The following is an 11,596-nucleotide window of genomic DNA, read 5'->3' on the forward strand; positions in this document are numbered from 1 at the left end:
ACAATTAAGAAGGCCGTCATAAATGAGACCCTACATAATCGAATGGTCGGCACTGGCACCATCATCACTACTACTACGAGACCAAGCAGCACTAGTGACTTTGCGAAGGAGGAACAACCCTGTCCGATGAGATGTTAGCGGTAGTAACTAGCTGGAAACTCAAATGCCACAGCAAGTACCTTTTTAAGCCCATGAAGATGGTCTATTTATTTCTATTAGTCTCTGGATTGCAGCATTCCAACCTACCAATCCACCGAGCACATCCAAGACTTCAAGATCAAGAACTTCGATCCCACAACGACCATTTACACTGCGAGTGACAACCTATTATACTTAAGCTACTGCAAACCCAGAGAGGGAGTCAATCTCAACTTATCAAAATCCTGTGTGATATGAAACAAAAGAAAAGACATGGAAAACTAATTTATGTTTCATTCATATATTTTCATTACTGGGTAAGATTCAACATAATTGCAAAAGTAAAACCTTAAATCAATTATTCATCGACTCCTACATTGGTCCTAGGCCAAACAGACAACTCCAGAAAAAAGAAAACACTGCTGAAAAATGAGGTCAACAGATATATGAACCTCATAAACCAAAAAAAAAAAAAAAAAACTCTTCACATATTCACTTCCCACCCATATTTTTTTCATTGATAGATCCCAATCAAACAGTTCTACGTAAAGAACAATTCACTTTTGTTTCTCATCCGCCAAACAGTTATCGCTCAATTGTTGTAGTGCAGCCCTCTTACCCACCTTCACCTGTTCCTGATTACACCAAAGAAGATCAAGGTTTGTAAGTTTCTAACGTAATCCTACGATTACTAATATAGTATAACTTCGACGAGCCCTAAATAGGAGCTAACATATCATGTTTACCTTGATAGTGGTTTTTTTATTGTATTGTAGTGCAGGCTTTTTCCCCAAATGCACCTGCTCCTGATTACACAAAAAGAAGTCCAAGATTAGTAAACTTATAACATATAGCAATTGCTACTTAAAGTATCAAGTTGCAGAACCCTACAGAGGAGCTCATATTCCATGTTTACCTCGACAATGGTATTCTTATTGTCCTTGAGAGTGAGTTGTTTGATCATCTTTTTTAGTTGTCTTACACTTGTAGCTTTCAATTTTCTTTGAGCAGTGCTTTCACCTGTGTTCTCCTTCTCTATAGGTACTATTTTATCTGCCACCTTAGAAGTACTTCTTGCACCGAGTTTGCCGCTTTCATTGATCTCCTTGCTTTCATTGAAAATGATAAAACTTCTGGGAGTAGTAGCAGCATTCTTCTTGGTAGATGATTTCAAGGGTGTCGTTCCTCGTACCACATTCTCTAAAGCAATAGTTTTGGTAGGAGTTGTAACAGACATTACAGTCTCGTTCACAGTTGGATTATTGACTGATGGAGAGATGGAGTACTCCTCAACAGCATTTGAAATGTCAACCCTGGAACAGTCCTCATTCTCCTCGGCAGCAGCTGAGATCTCCTCTTCAGCATCTAACTCAGTATCCTCCATCTCCTCCATGGTATCAGGATTAGGTGCCTTGGTATCAAAATCATCTTCAGACTCATAAGAAGATGTTTCATTGTCAGACAACCAATCATCATCAAGAATAGCTGCCATTTCAAGATAATCTGAAATTGAATCAGATTTTTCCAAACCCACCAGCTGAATTTCTGATCCATGATTGATGGCAGCTTCAACCTCAGTTAAAACTAGAAGGATATCCTCTTGCTGAGCCTCTATATTACATTTTTTATCTTCCAGACTACTCATGACTTCCTTCATCGAGCCTTTCAAGGATTCAAATTCTTCAGCTTTAGAGGCCTCATATATGCGCATACTCTTCCCTTCCTCGACATTTGGGTTCTCCAAATTTTCAGTTTTTTCTACCATTGGGGAAGATGCATCAGCATAGATTGCTTGAGCTTCAGCGAGCTTGGCATTAGTAAGCTCATCCTCATCTATGAACTTCAATTCTAAATCATCAGCGCCCGTAGTTTCAACAACTGCATTTGAGTCTTCCAAATTTTCAGCTTTCTCCACCATTAGAGAAGATTCATCTGAATATGTTGCTTCCACTTCAGAAACCTTGACATCACTAAGCTCATTCTCATCTACGAACTTCAATTCCAGATCAGGAGTGGCCTTAAATTCAACAACCACATTTGAGGTGTCCAATTTGTCAGTTTCCTCTACCATTGGAGAAGATTCATCGGCATAGATTGCTTCGACATCAGAGACATTGACATCACTAAGCTCGTCCTCATCTACAAACTTCAAGTCCAAATCAGGAGCGGCCTTAACTTCAGCAACCATACTTGAGTCTTCCAAATTTTCAGTTTTCTCCATCATTGGAGAAGATTCGTCAGCATAGAATGCATCCACTTTAGTCACCTTGAAATCGCCAAGCTCTTCCTCGTCTACGTACTTCAAATTCAAATCAGAAGTGGGATTAACTTCAAACACCACATTTGAGTCTTCCAAATTTTCAGTTATCTCCACCATTGGAGAAGATACGTCGCTGTGTGTATCTTCAACTTCAGTGAATTTTACATCACTAGGCACATTTTCATCTGTGAACTTCGATTCCAAACCAAGAGCGGCCTTAACTCCAGCAACAACCTCATTTCTATTCCCCAAATTTTCAGTTTTCACCACCATTGTAGAAGATCCATCTGTATATATTGCTTCGACTTCAGTAAACCTGACGCCACTATTATCATCTTTGTGTGTGCACATCAATTCCAAATCACTAGTGACCCCAGTTTCAACTCCATAAGTTTCTAAGGATTGATTTTCACTTTCTATGTTTTGATCTTCATTTTTGTCTATAAAATTTTCACCCATTAGAGAAGCTTTACTGAGAACATCAGCAATGTCCATGGACTCCTCTACAGATACAACAGGAGCAAAGGAAACTTCAGAAGTGCAAACTTCAGTGCCTTTGACATCGTAAAGCTCAACTTCAGATGTGAGCTTACAGTTTCCTTCATCAACATTTAAGTCTTCCAGATTTTCAGATATAACTTCAATAACTTTGACATCACTAAGCTCATTCTCATCTATGAACTTCTCCAAATCCTTAGCACCCTTACTGTCTACAACCTCATTGATCTCCATGGGTTGATCTTCACTTACCATGCTTTGATGCTCATTTTGGTATTTAGATTGTTCAGTTTCCTCCTCCACTGGGGAAGATTTATGAAGAGCAATGTCCATTGATTCCTCTGTAGATATCATAGGAGCAGAAGAAACTTCAGAAATGCATCCATCAAGAGCCTCAGAAATGTTGTCCCTAGAGACCTCTCTCATGATCAGAGCAGAAGAAGAACCTTCAGAAGTAGCATCTTGATCACCATCTGAATCAACTGGAAATTCTTCCAAATCTCTAGATTTCTCCAACACAAACAATTCAACAAAGTCCAAAGTATTAGACAAGTTTCCAGAATCAACATCTTGTTCTTCTTTCAAAACCTCGACCTTAATTCCTGAAAATTACACCATCACTAAGTTAGGGTTATAAGACAAACTTTGAAAATGTAAATGAAGGGCACAATTTTGTAAAGTAAAAAGTATACCCTCATTTGTCTGTTGAATTTCACTAGTTACTTCAGACTGTGACTTGATCTCCTCATCATTTTCCTCTTTAATAAACATCTCAATCTTAGCATCGTTGTTCTGTTGGACATCACTAGTAACTTCAGCCTTTGATTCATCTTCTTCTATGGACACCATTTCAATCTTAACAACATCATTTTCCTGTTGAACATCACTAGTTACTTCAGATTTTGTGTCCCCATCATTTTCTTCTTCAGACAACATTTCAATTTTAATAGTGTCATTTCTTCCTCCTCCTACCTTCTGGTCACACACAGAAACTTTAACTCCAGATTTATGCTGCAATATGGTCGATCGCCTCGTACTATACACATTATCAACCACAGGAACTTCCTCCCCCACATCACTATCTTCCTCAATCTTGCACACACTTCTGCGAGAAACCAAAGCTCCAGTTACCTTTTTCCTACAACTTCTTGTTGCTGGAGTACTGGGTATAATAATCTGCGATCCAGATGGCTTTCCTGTTAATGGTGCACGATTAGGTCTAGCAACACTATTAGAGACCAAATCAGTTTCACGTTTAACTGGTTTTCTTGCAGTGGTGGTTTTCCTGGTGGTGAGTGGTGTCTCTGGCATAGATTTTCCAACATCTTCAATTCCCTCAACCTAATCAAAAAAGTAACAATAGATTAGGGCAAATTAAGGAATCCGTATAAGAATGTCATCGGAAACCCTAAAGGCATTGATATCGTAACTAGACAATCAGGAACACAGCATTAAGAGAATCAGGGTACCAAAACTCCAGTAACCACTAGCTTCTATTACTAAAATGAACCAGAGAAACATTATTTCCATGGATTTTCAGGACTATCTATATATTTAATCAAAACAATGAAACAAATATAAATCCCTTTGATTCTTCAGTGTAAGCATAACAGTAAGAAATGAAATCAAATATCAATACATAAAACTAATTAGGGTGAAACAAACGAAATCAAACAATCAAAACTTAATCCAGTATCAGAATTAGGGCAAAGTAGAATTATGAAACCAAAATAATCAAAAAAATGAAACCAATATATATAACTAGGGCAAAATATACTGTACAAATGAAAACATGATTCATCCATTTAATTATTAGGGTTAACGAGATCAAACAAGATTAGGACAGATCAAACGGAGTTAGTAAAACGTACTGTCGTTAGAGAAGAAAGTGCATCCGCCATGGCGACGTTAGTCATATTGGCTGGAATCTTATTCTTCTTACAAAGAGATTGTAGCTGTCTCCTTGTTAGACTATGGAAATCCATCGCTCTATCCTCAAAGAAAAAATTCATTACGAAAAGAAGAAGAAGAAAAAAGGCTTTTCTTCAGAGTTCTAGAGAGATTTCAAAGAGAAAGAAGTTGAAGAGTTTAGGGTTCAAGTAGTGAGATGTATATATGGAGTTAAAGAGGGACTACATATGGAAAAATGTGTGACCGTTCAGCACCGCCCTGGACAAAGGGAATTTGAATTTTGAATTTGCTATCAGAATATACCGTCAGATTGTTGTCGCGTGGTTTTAAATGAAGGGTGCTAATGCGTTGGTAAATGAAGCGTCTGAAGGAAGGGTTTTGACTTCCCTGGATTAAAGTGGTCATGGTGAAAATGTTGGAGGAGTCATGATGGCAGCCATGGGGTCAACAAAGGCTTGGAAATGCCAGCAATGAGATCATTGTCTATGTTTTTTAAAAAGTAAATGGCTCGACTGTAGAATTACGTACTATTTTTGTTTTTGAAATGTTAAATCAATTTCGTGGCTTTTATTAACTTGTATACGGGCATGTTAAGGTTTATTAAAAAATTATTTTATTTCATTGGAAATTGTGTGTTTTCTAGTTCCCAATGTAAAGAATTCATGTTTTCAATGCAATAAAACAAACAAATCTTGTTTCCAATGCAAAAAATTATTGTTTTAGTAAACCTTGACATGTATACGGGTATACAAGTTAACAGGACTCCAATATCGTTCATTTTTTGAGTAGGAGGCAATACTTTCTTCTATCCAGTTAGCAAATAGCATCTGCTTGGAACCTGCGCTCTGACTTATAATAATAGCTTCCTGAATTCCATTACAACTTTGAAATCATCAGCTTATGAAGAAAAGAAACTTTCTGTGTCAGTGTTGGTTCCGTAAATGCTATGATCTACAAAATGTAGTGCTATTCATCTTGAATATATGAATTACAAGAAAATGGAAAACCTGGTGTTTCGATCATTAGATGAAAAAAGTATCCAGAACCAAGCAAAGCAAAATAGAACACTAGATTTGGGGGTATTTTTTCCTTTAAACCTTTGAATAAACTAGAAGAATCTTATGCAGTTATTTGTCCCAAATCATCTTGTTATATATGCATCGACGGTAATCAGGTGTTTTTTGGGTTCGGATATTTAACATGCCAACAGTACCTCATCCGGAAGAACAAACACCCTGTCCCTGAATCTTGTGCAAAAGGTACCTTTTATATTTCGTCTCTCGGCATGCACCTAACGGATTCGGCTAGTAATTTACAAGCTCAATCATTCCTTTTTCCAGAAATCACTGGGACTAATGACGAATGTGCATGTAATGCCAAATGCATCTCACAATTTGTTCTTGGGTTTCAAGAAAAGCATTCTGGTGCTCTTGGCTGAATGTTCAGAAGTAAATGGAGATTCAACTTCTGTTGATGGAGATCCATTCTCAGTGGCTTCATTCCACCCTAAGGTGATATTGCAATGGGTTCTAGTTGATGATGCTGTGGGGTTTGCGGAGATGTGAACAAGTCAAGTCGTCTCAGAAGCCACCAGGCATCAGATGTTGAACTGCCCTCGTTCATCTCAAGGACAACAGGGACAGTAGAGTTTTTGTTCATCTCTACCAGCAACGTACCCTGAAATAGAAGTCAGATAATAAAATTCCTGTTTAATCTCCGTCATTTACTACTAAACATTCTTCAATAAGATCAGCTTTAGAGTTCTGATTGCCAATTTGAGCGATTAAAACTGAGGAACAATACCTCAAAATTGGACAAAATGGTCTGAAATGCCATCATGGTCTCCCTCATCTTACCAACTATGTTCTTGTCTGGAGAAGAGAGAGCAGCATTAACCTCCTCCGGAGAATGACCTATTCGAGTTTGCACAACCTGAATAGCATGTGAAACTCATTGCATAAGATTATCCACAAAATAAAAGGTACCCGGAAAAGAGAGTAATAGAAGGTTCAAGTTAAGCTCACATTGTGGTCGATGCAAACCTCGGAAATGAGGCTCCCATCATCAGCATAAACGAGAAGCTCATACTTTGTCCTATTCTTAAGCTGGAATCCTCTTACGCCAGTCATGACACACTAGAATTCCACAGATTGAAATCGTGTTGCAAGTCAAAAAATAATAATTATGGAAGAGCTAAATTCAACATTCCACTGCAACTTGCTGGAAACATATGGATGAGTGAGATACCTTGATTTTACCCCGGATGAATGGTGCGCCATCCATCTTCACGGCCCAATCAGACAACAAACTAGCCAAGTATGTAAAAGGAATCTCTTTATCTCCAGTTAATCTGTGTGAGTTGTCTATAGCAATTTCCCCAACATAAGGAACAGCGTTAGAGGATGGGTTACATTCTATGTTTGGCCTCCTACTGGGGACAGCAAACTCTTCTTCTGTGATATCAATTTCAGACATAGCCACAGTAGCATCAACCATATTGATTTCATTAGACCCGGCAGCAACTCTAGATCCCCTGTTACATTCAACATTGGATGCCCTATTGGAAATTTCAGTCTCCTGATGGGTCGTTTCTCTTGACCTTCTAAAGGTGTTGGTGGCAGATGGGGTAGTAGCATCAACCATATCGATTTCATTAAACCCAGCAGCAACTCTAGATGTCGTGTTACATTCAACACTGGATGTCCTATTGGAAATTTCAGCCTCCTGTTGGGCCGTTTCTCTTGACCTTCTAAAGGTGTTGGTGGCAGATGGGGCAGTAGCATCAACCATATTGATTTCATTAAACCCAGCAGCAACTCTAGATGCCGTGTTGCATTCAACATTGGATGCCCTATTGGAAATTCCAGTCTCTTGTTGGGTCGTTTCTCTTGACCTTCCAAAGGTGTTGGTGGCAGATGGGGCACTTGCAGTTCTAGATATTGGATCACCTTCAACATTGGAAGCCCTATTGGGAAATCCAGACACTTGGTCGGTCGTTCCCCTTGACCTTATAAAGGTGTTGTTAGAAGATGGCGCATATGGAGTTCCTGACAAATGGAAAAGAAAATAAGTGAATCAGCAGAGGAAGAAGCATAACACGGAAATGAAAAATGTTTTTAATAATCGCATTAATTGAAGTAGCTAGCATCCTTATTCTTCCCGTAACTTCAGTATGAATTTGGCAAAAGACGCTCTTCCCAAACCTAAGTATTTCAAATCTCTCATATAACAGTATTAACAAATTTGAAGTAGTGGCCTATCTGGTCACAACATGAAATACAGATAAGAAATCTGCTTTAAAAGTTGAGAAAGAAGGGTTTTTTTTTTTAAGGAACCGAATTCACATGACAAAAACCAAGAATACCTTGGGTAGATGATCTAGAGGGAATCGCATCCTGCAAAGTTGAATTGTCAGCAATGGCACTATTTCCAACACCATTGGCACCATCGTCAACATCATCAGGTTTCCAAGCAGCAATAGTAGCTCTAGAAGCCAAAGGATGAACAACCCCTGTCCGCGTTCTGCATCAGGGTAAACTAATACTGAATGGTGGTAGATTATTCAATGGTTAAAACTATTTTGAAGCTAAAGACAGCTTTGAACAACAGAAGTTAGATATTGTCGCTAGCAAGGAGCTCAAACATCCATCTCATATATATACCTTTTACCCCTAGGAGGCTTATTTACTTCTTCAACTAATTTCTTGCGTGCAATTTCCAAATCTTCCACCACTCCACCAAGTACTTCCAAGACTTCAGGCACCAGCATTAGAAGCCCACGCCGAACATTTACATTACGGATGACAACCTATATGCCAAAAAACATAAATTCCAAGTTTTTCTTACCCAACAAAGTACTTTAAGTTATCCCACAAGAAACACCTACTTAAAGAAACAAAAGAGTAACACGAAAGAAAAAAACCCAATTTCAAGTTATTTTATTTCAGTTGTACAAACAAACCTTCAAACCAGCAGGAGCTAAAACTTGAAGACTATTGATAGGTCTGTACTCCATGCCAAATACACGTTGAACACCATCCGTCATAGACAACTTAAGACACCTCTTGATCCCTGCAGGAACATTCTGATACCTATCTCGTAGATGACAACTTATATTAACTATCTCATCAACCTGCCAGTAAAAATTGTTGCTCGAGTTCAAATTCATAATGACATATTCAAACATGATGTAACAGTAACTACATTACTTCTAAGAGCAAGCAGTATGTGTTACTTTAAACGTAATACCTGAAGAACAAATGGACCCGGAAGATCAACTAGATGCAAAGTATGAACATTTTCAGGAAGCAAACCACCACCAGATAAATTCATATCAGAAAACAAAAACTGCTCGAAAATGAGCCTCCCTTTCTCAGCAACATTCAAGTTAGCATAACCGGGAATAGAGTTATTCAACTCAGAAGCACATGAATGCAACCATTCTGTTCTCAATTTCAATCCAAGATTCCCAAGAAAACTATCAATCGTGGTTCCAGTACTACTTTCCGTAGAGGAGGAAAGAGAGGGAATCGTCTCCGCAACTGAATCTTGAAAAGATTGATCTTGATTTTGCAATCGGTTCGGTCTTGGAGGAGAGAATTCTTCAGGAACATCGGCGAAATCTTCATCGGAGATTTCAAGAGGAATAACTTCTGAAGTAGCAGAAGTGTTTACTGGATCATTAGAGTTGGGATTGGGGGTTGCGTTTGAAGAAATTAGGGTTTCTGAAACAGAGATGTCTTCTTCATCAGAGGAAGAGTTCATCCTAAAACGTCTTCGCCTAGACATGGTTAGGGTTTTATTTTACTGTAAATTTCTTTCCCTCCAGTTTTCTACCCCAAATTATTCCCTTATTTTGAAGCTCTTTTTTGCCGGGAGAATATTTGCGCTAGGAAATATTAACTTGGTACAGCTTTTACCAATTGAATTTTGTAGGAAATAGCATATGGTCCTAGAAATAATATATTAGAGAGAGTCTAGTCCAGCTGACTCAGTCATGTGTCTGTTTGGTCCTATTTGGGAAAATATATTATAGTTTGGTTCTACAAATTATGGTTTGGTCTTAGGGTGATGTCATGGATGATGTAATTTTTATTGTGTGGTGGCAGAAATACCCTTATATTATTGTTTGGTCTTAGAAAATAATTGTTTGGTTCTAGGGTGACCACATATAGGCCTTGTTTGGCAAAATTTATGATTATCTATTTATGATTATTATGATTATAGATAATCAAAAATAGATAAATGATTTTAGTATAATCATTTTTATAATAAATTTTCACAAACACCTTTATCAATTAATTGATTATCTTTAAAAAATGCTCCCTAAAAGTAGTGGAAAAAATAATGATCTAGAACTTTTTTCTAAGTTCCCTAGTGTTTTTTTAACCCTCTCTTGATAGTTTATACAAAATAAGAGGAATAAACACAACTCAATTTTATTAAGAAAAAATAATTGATTATAATAATTTTTAAACAACTTTTTTCTGTTTATGGAAATAATAGATTTTTTCAATTATGATTAAAATAAGCAATTATTATAATGGTTACCAAACGCATATAGAATCCATTATAATCTGCATAATGGATTATGGGATGATAATCCATTAAAATAATGGTTACCAAACAGCCCCATATACCAAAATTACTAGAAAATATCTCATTCTCAGATTTACTTTCTCTCTCATCTTCTTTTCTTTTTCAGATCTACTTTTCTCTCTTTCTTTTCTTTTTTTTTCTTGATGATTTGATCAGATTTGATGTTGAAGACGATGACGAACCCGATCTACTTGATGAGGACGACGACGATCTCATGTTGTTGTTGCTGCTTGTGTTGAAGATGAAGATGAACTCTGTTTTTAGGGTTTTTTCTGTTGTTGTCTTGATAAAGAAGAAGATGAAGACGATGATGTTGTTTGTTTCTGTTGAAGACGACGTTGAAGATGATGTTGAAGACGACGATGAATATGATGTTGTTGAAATCGATGAAGAAGATGAAGATTTGGGTGTTTTTCGTAGTTTTTTGTTGTTGCTGTTGTCGAAGATGAATGACGACGATGAATTTTGATGAAGTTCTTTGTTGCTGCTCCTGTTGTTGAAGATGAAGATGATGATGTTGATGTTTTTATATGGAGTTCATTCTAGAAATGAAGTCTGGTTTGTATAGGTTTTTATATGGACTTCATTTCTAGAATGAAGTCTGTTTTTTTAAGTTTTTATATGGACTTCATTTCTGAAATGAACTCTGGTTTGTATAGGTTTTTATATGGGCTTCATTTCTGGAATGAAGTATGTTTTTTTAGGTTTTTATACGGACTTCATTTCTGGAATGAACTCTGGTTTGTATAGGTTTTTATATGGACCTCATTTCTGGAATGAAGTCTGTTTTTTTAGGTTTTTATATGGACTTCATTTCTGGAATGAACTCTAGTTTGTATAGGTTTTTATATGGACTTCATTTCTGAAATGAACTGCTACAAGAAAATAAGTAAAAATTAACACGGAAGGGTACTTTTGTCAGTTTAATATTTTTAAATAATTATGGACCAAACAGTAAACGCGTTTTCCTAAAGGACCAAACAGACATGGGCCCACCTAAAAAAAGACCAAACGATATTTTTCCCTTGAATTTTTATTTTATGTTAACTTCATATAAATCAAAAAAAAAGAGAAGCAACCATCACATGATCCCAATGCTTCTCTATTATCCAGGATGCACTTATCAAGTGAAAAGTATTTTCCAAAATCTCTATAATACAGTCTTTACTGGTCTTAGATTTGCGTTCAAAA

General features: G+C 37.1%; 2 protein-coding genes across 3 annotated transcripts; both read right to left on the bottom strand.

The window, feature by feature from the left end:
• Positions 1-429: 429 nt before the first annotated feature.
• LOC113362745 lies at positions 430-4,982 on the bottom strand. 2 transcript variants are annotated; one of them, XM_026605234.1, is made up of 5 exons: positions 4,768-4,982; positions 3,589-4,237; positions 1,055-3,498; positions 885-944; positions 430-767 (listed from the first exon to the last, which is right to left on the bottom strand). In XM_026605234.1, the coding sequence occupies exons 1-5, from the start codon at positions 4,906-4,908 to the stop codon at positions 696-698; spliced, it is 3,366 nt and encodes a 1,121-aa protein (XP_026461019.1). In that variant the 5' UTR covers positions 4,909-4,982; the 3' UTR covers positions 430-695. The 2 variants fall into 2 exon arrangements, with proteins under 2 accessions (XP_026461019.1, XP_026461018.1); XM_026605233.1 differs by having other exon boundaries at positions 430-773.
• Positions 4,983-5,824: 842 nt separating this feature from the next.
• Positions 5,825-9,673, bottom strand: LOC113362746 (recQ-mediated genome instability protein 1-like). Its single transcript, XM_026605235.1, has 8 exons — positions 9,056-9,673; positions 8,769-8,939; positions 8,470-8,615; positions 8,172-8,329; positions 7,055-7,854; positions 6,832-6,942; positions 6,611-6,739; positions 5,825-6,484 (listed from the first exon to the last, which is right to left on the bottom strand). The coding sequence occupies exons 1-8, from the start codon at positions 9,593-9,595 to the stop codon at positions 6,314-6,316; spliced, it is 2,226 nt and encodes a 741-aa protein (XP_026461020.1). The 5' UTR covers positions 9,596-9,673; the 3' UTR covers positions 5,825-6,313.
• Between the last annotated feature and the right edge of the window lie 1,923 nt (positions 9,674-11,596).

This window comes from Papaver somniferum, chromosome 4 (assembly GCF_003573695.1).
Source record: "Papaver somniferum cultivar HN1 chromosome 4, ASM357369v1, whole genome shotgun sequence".
NCBI lineage: Eukaryota > Viridiplantae > Streptophyta > Magnoliopsida > Ranunculales > Papaveraceae > Papaver > Papaver somniferum.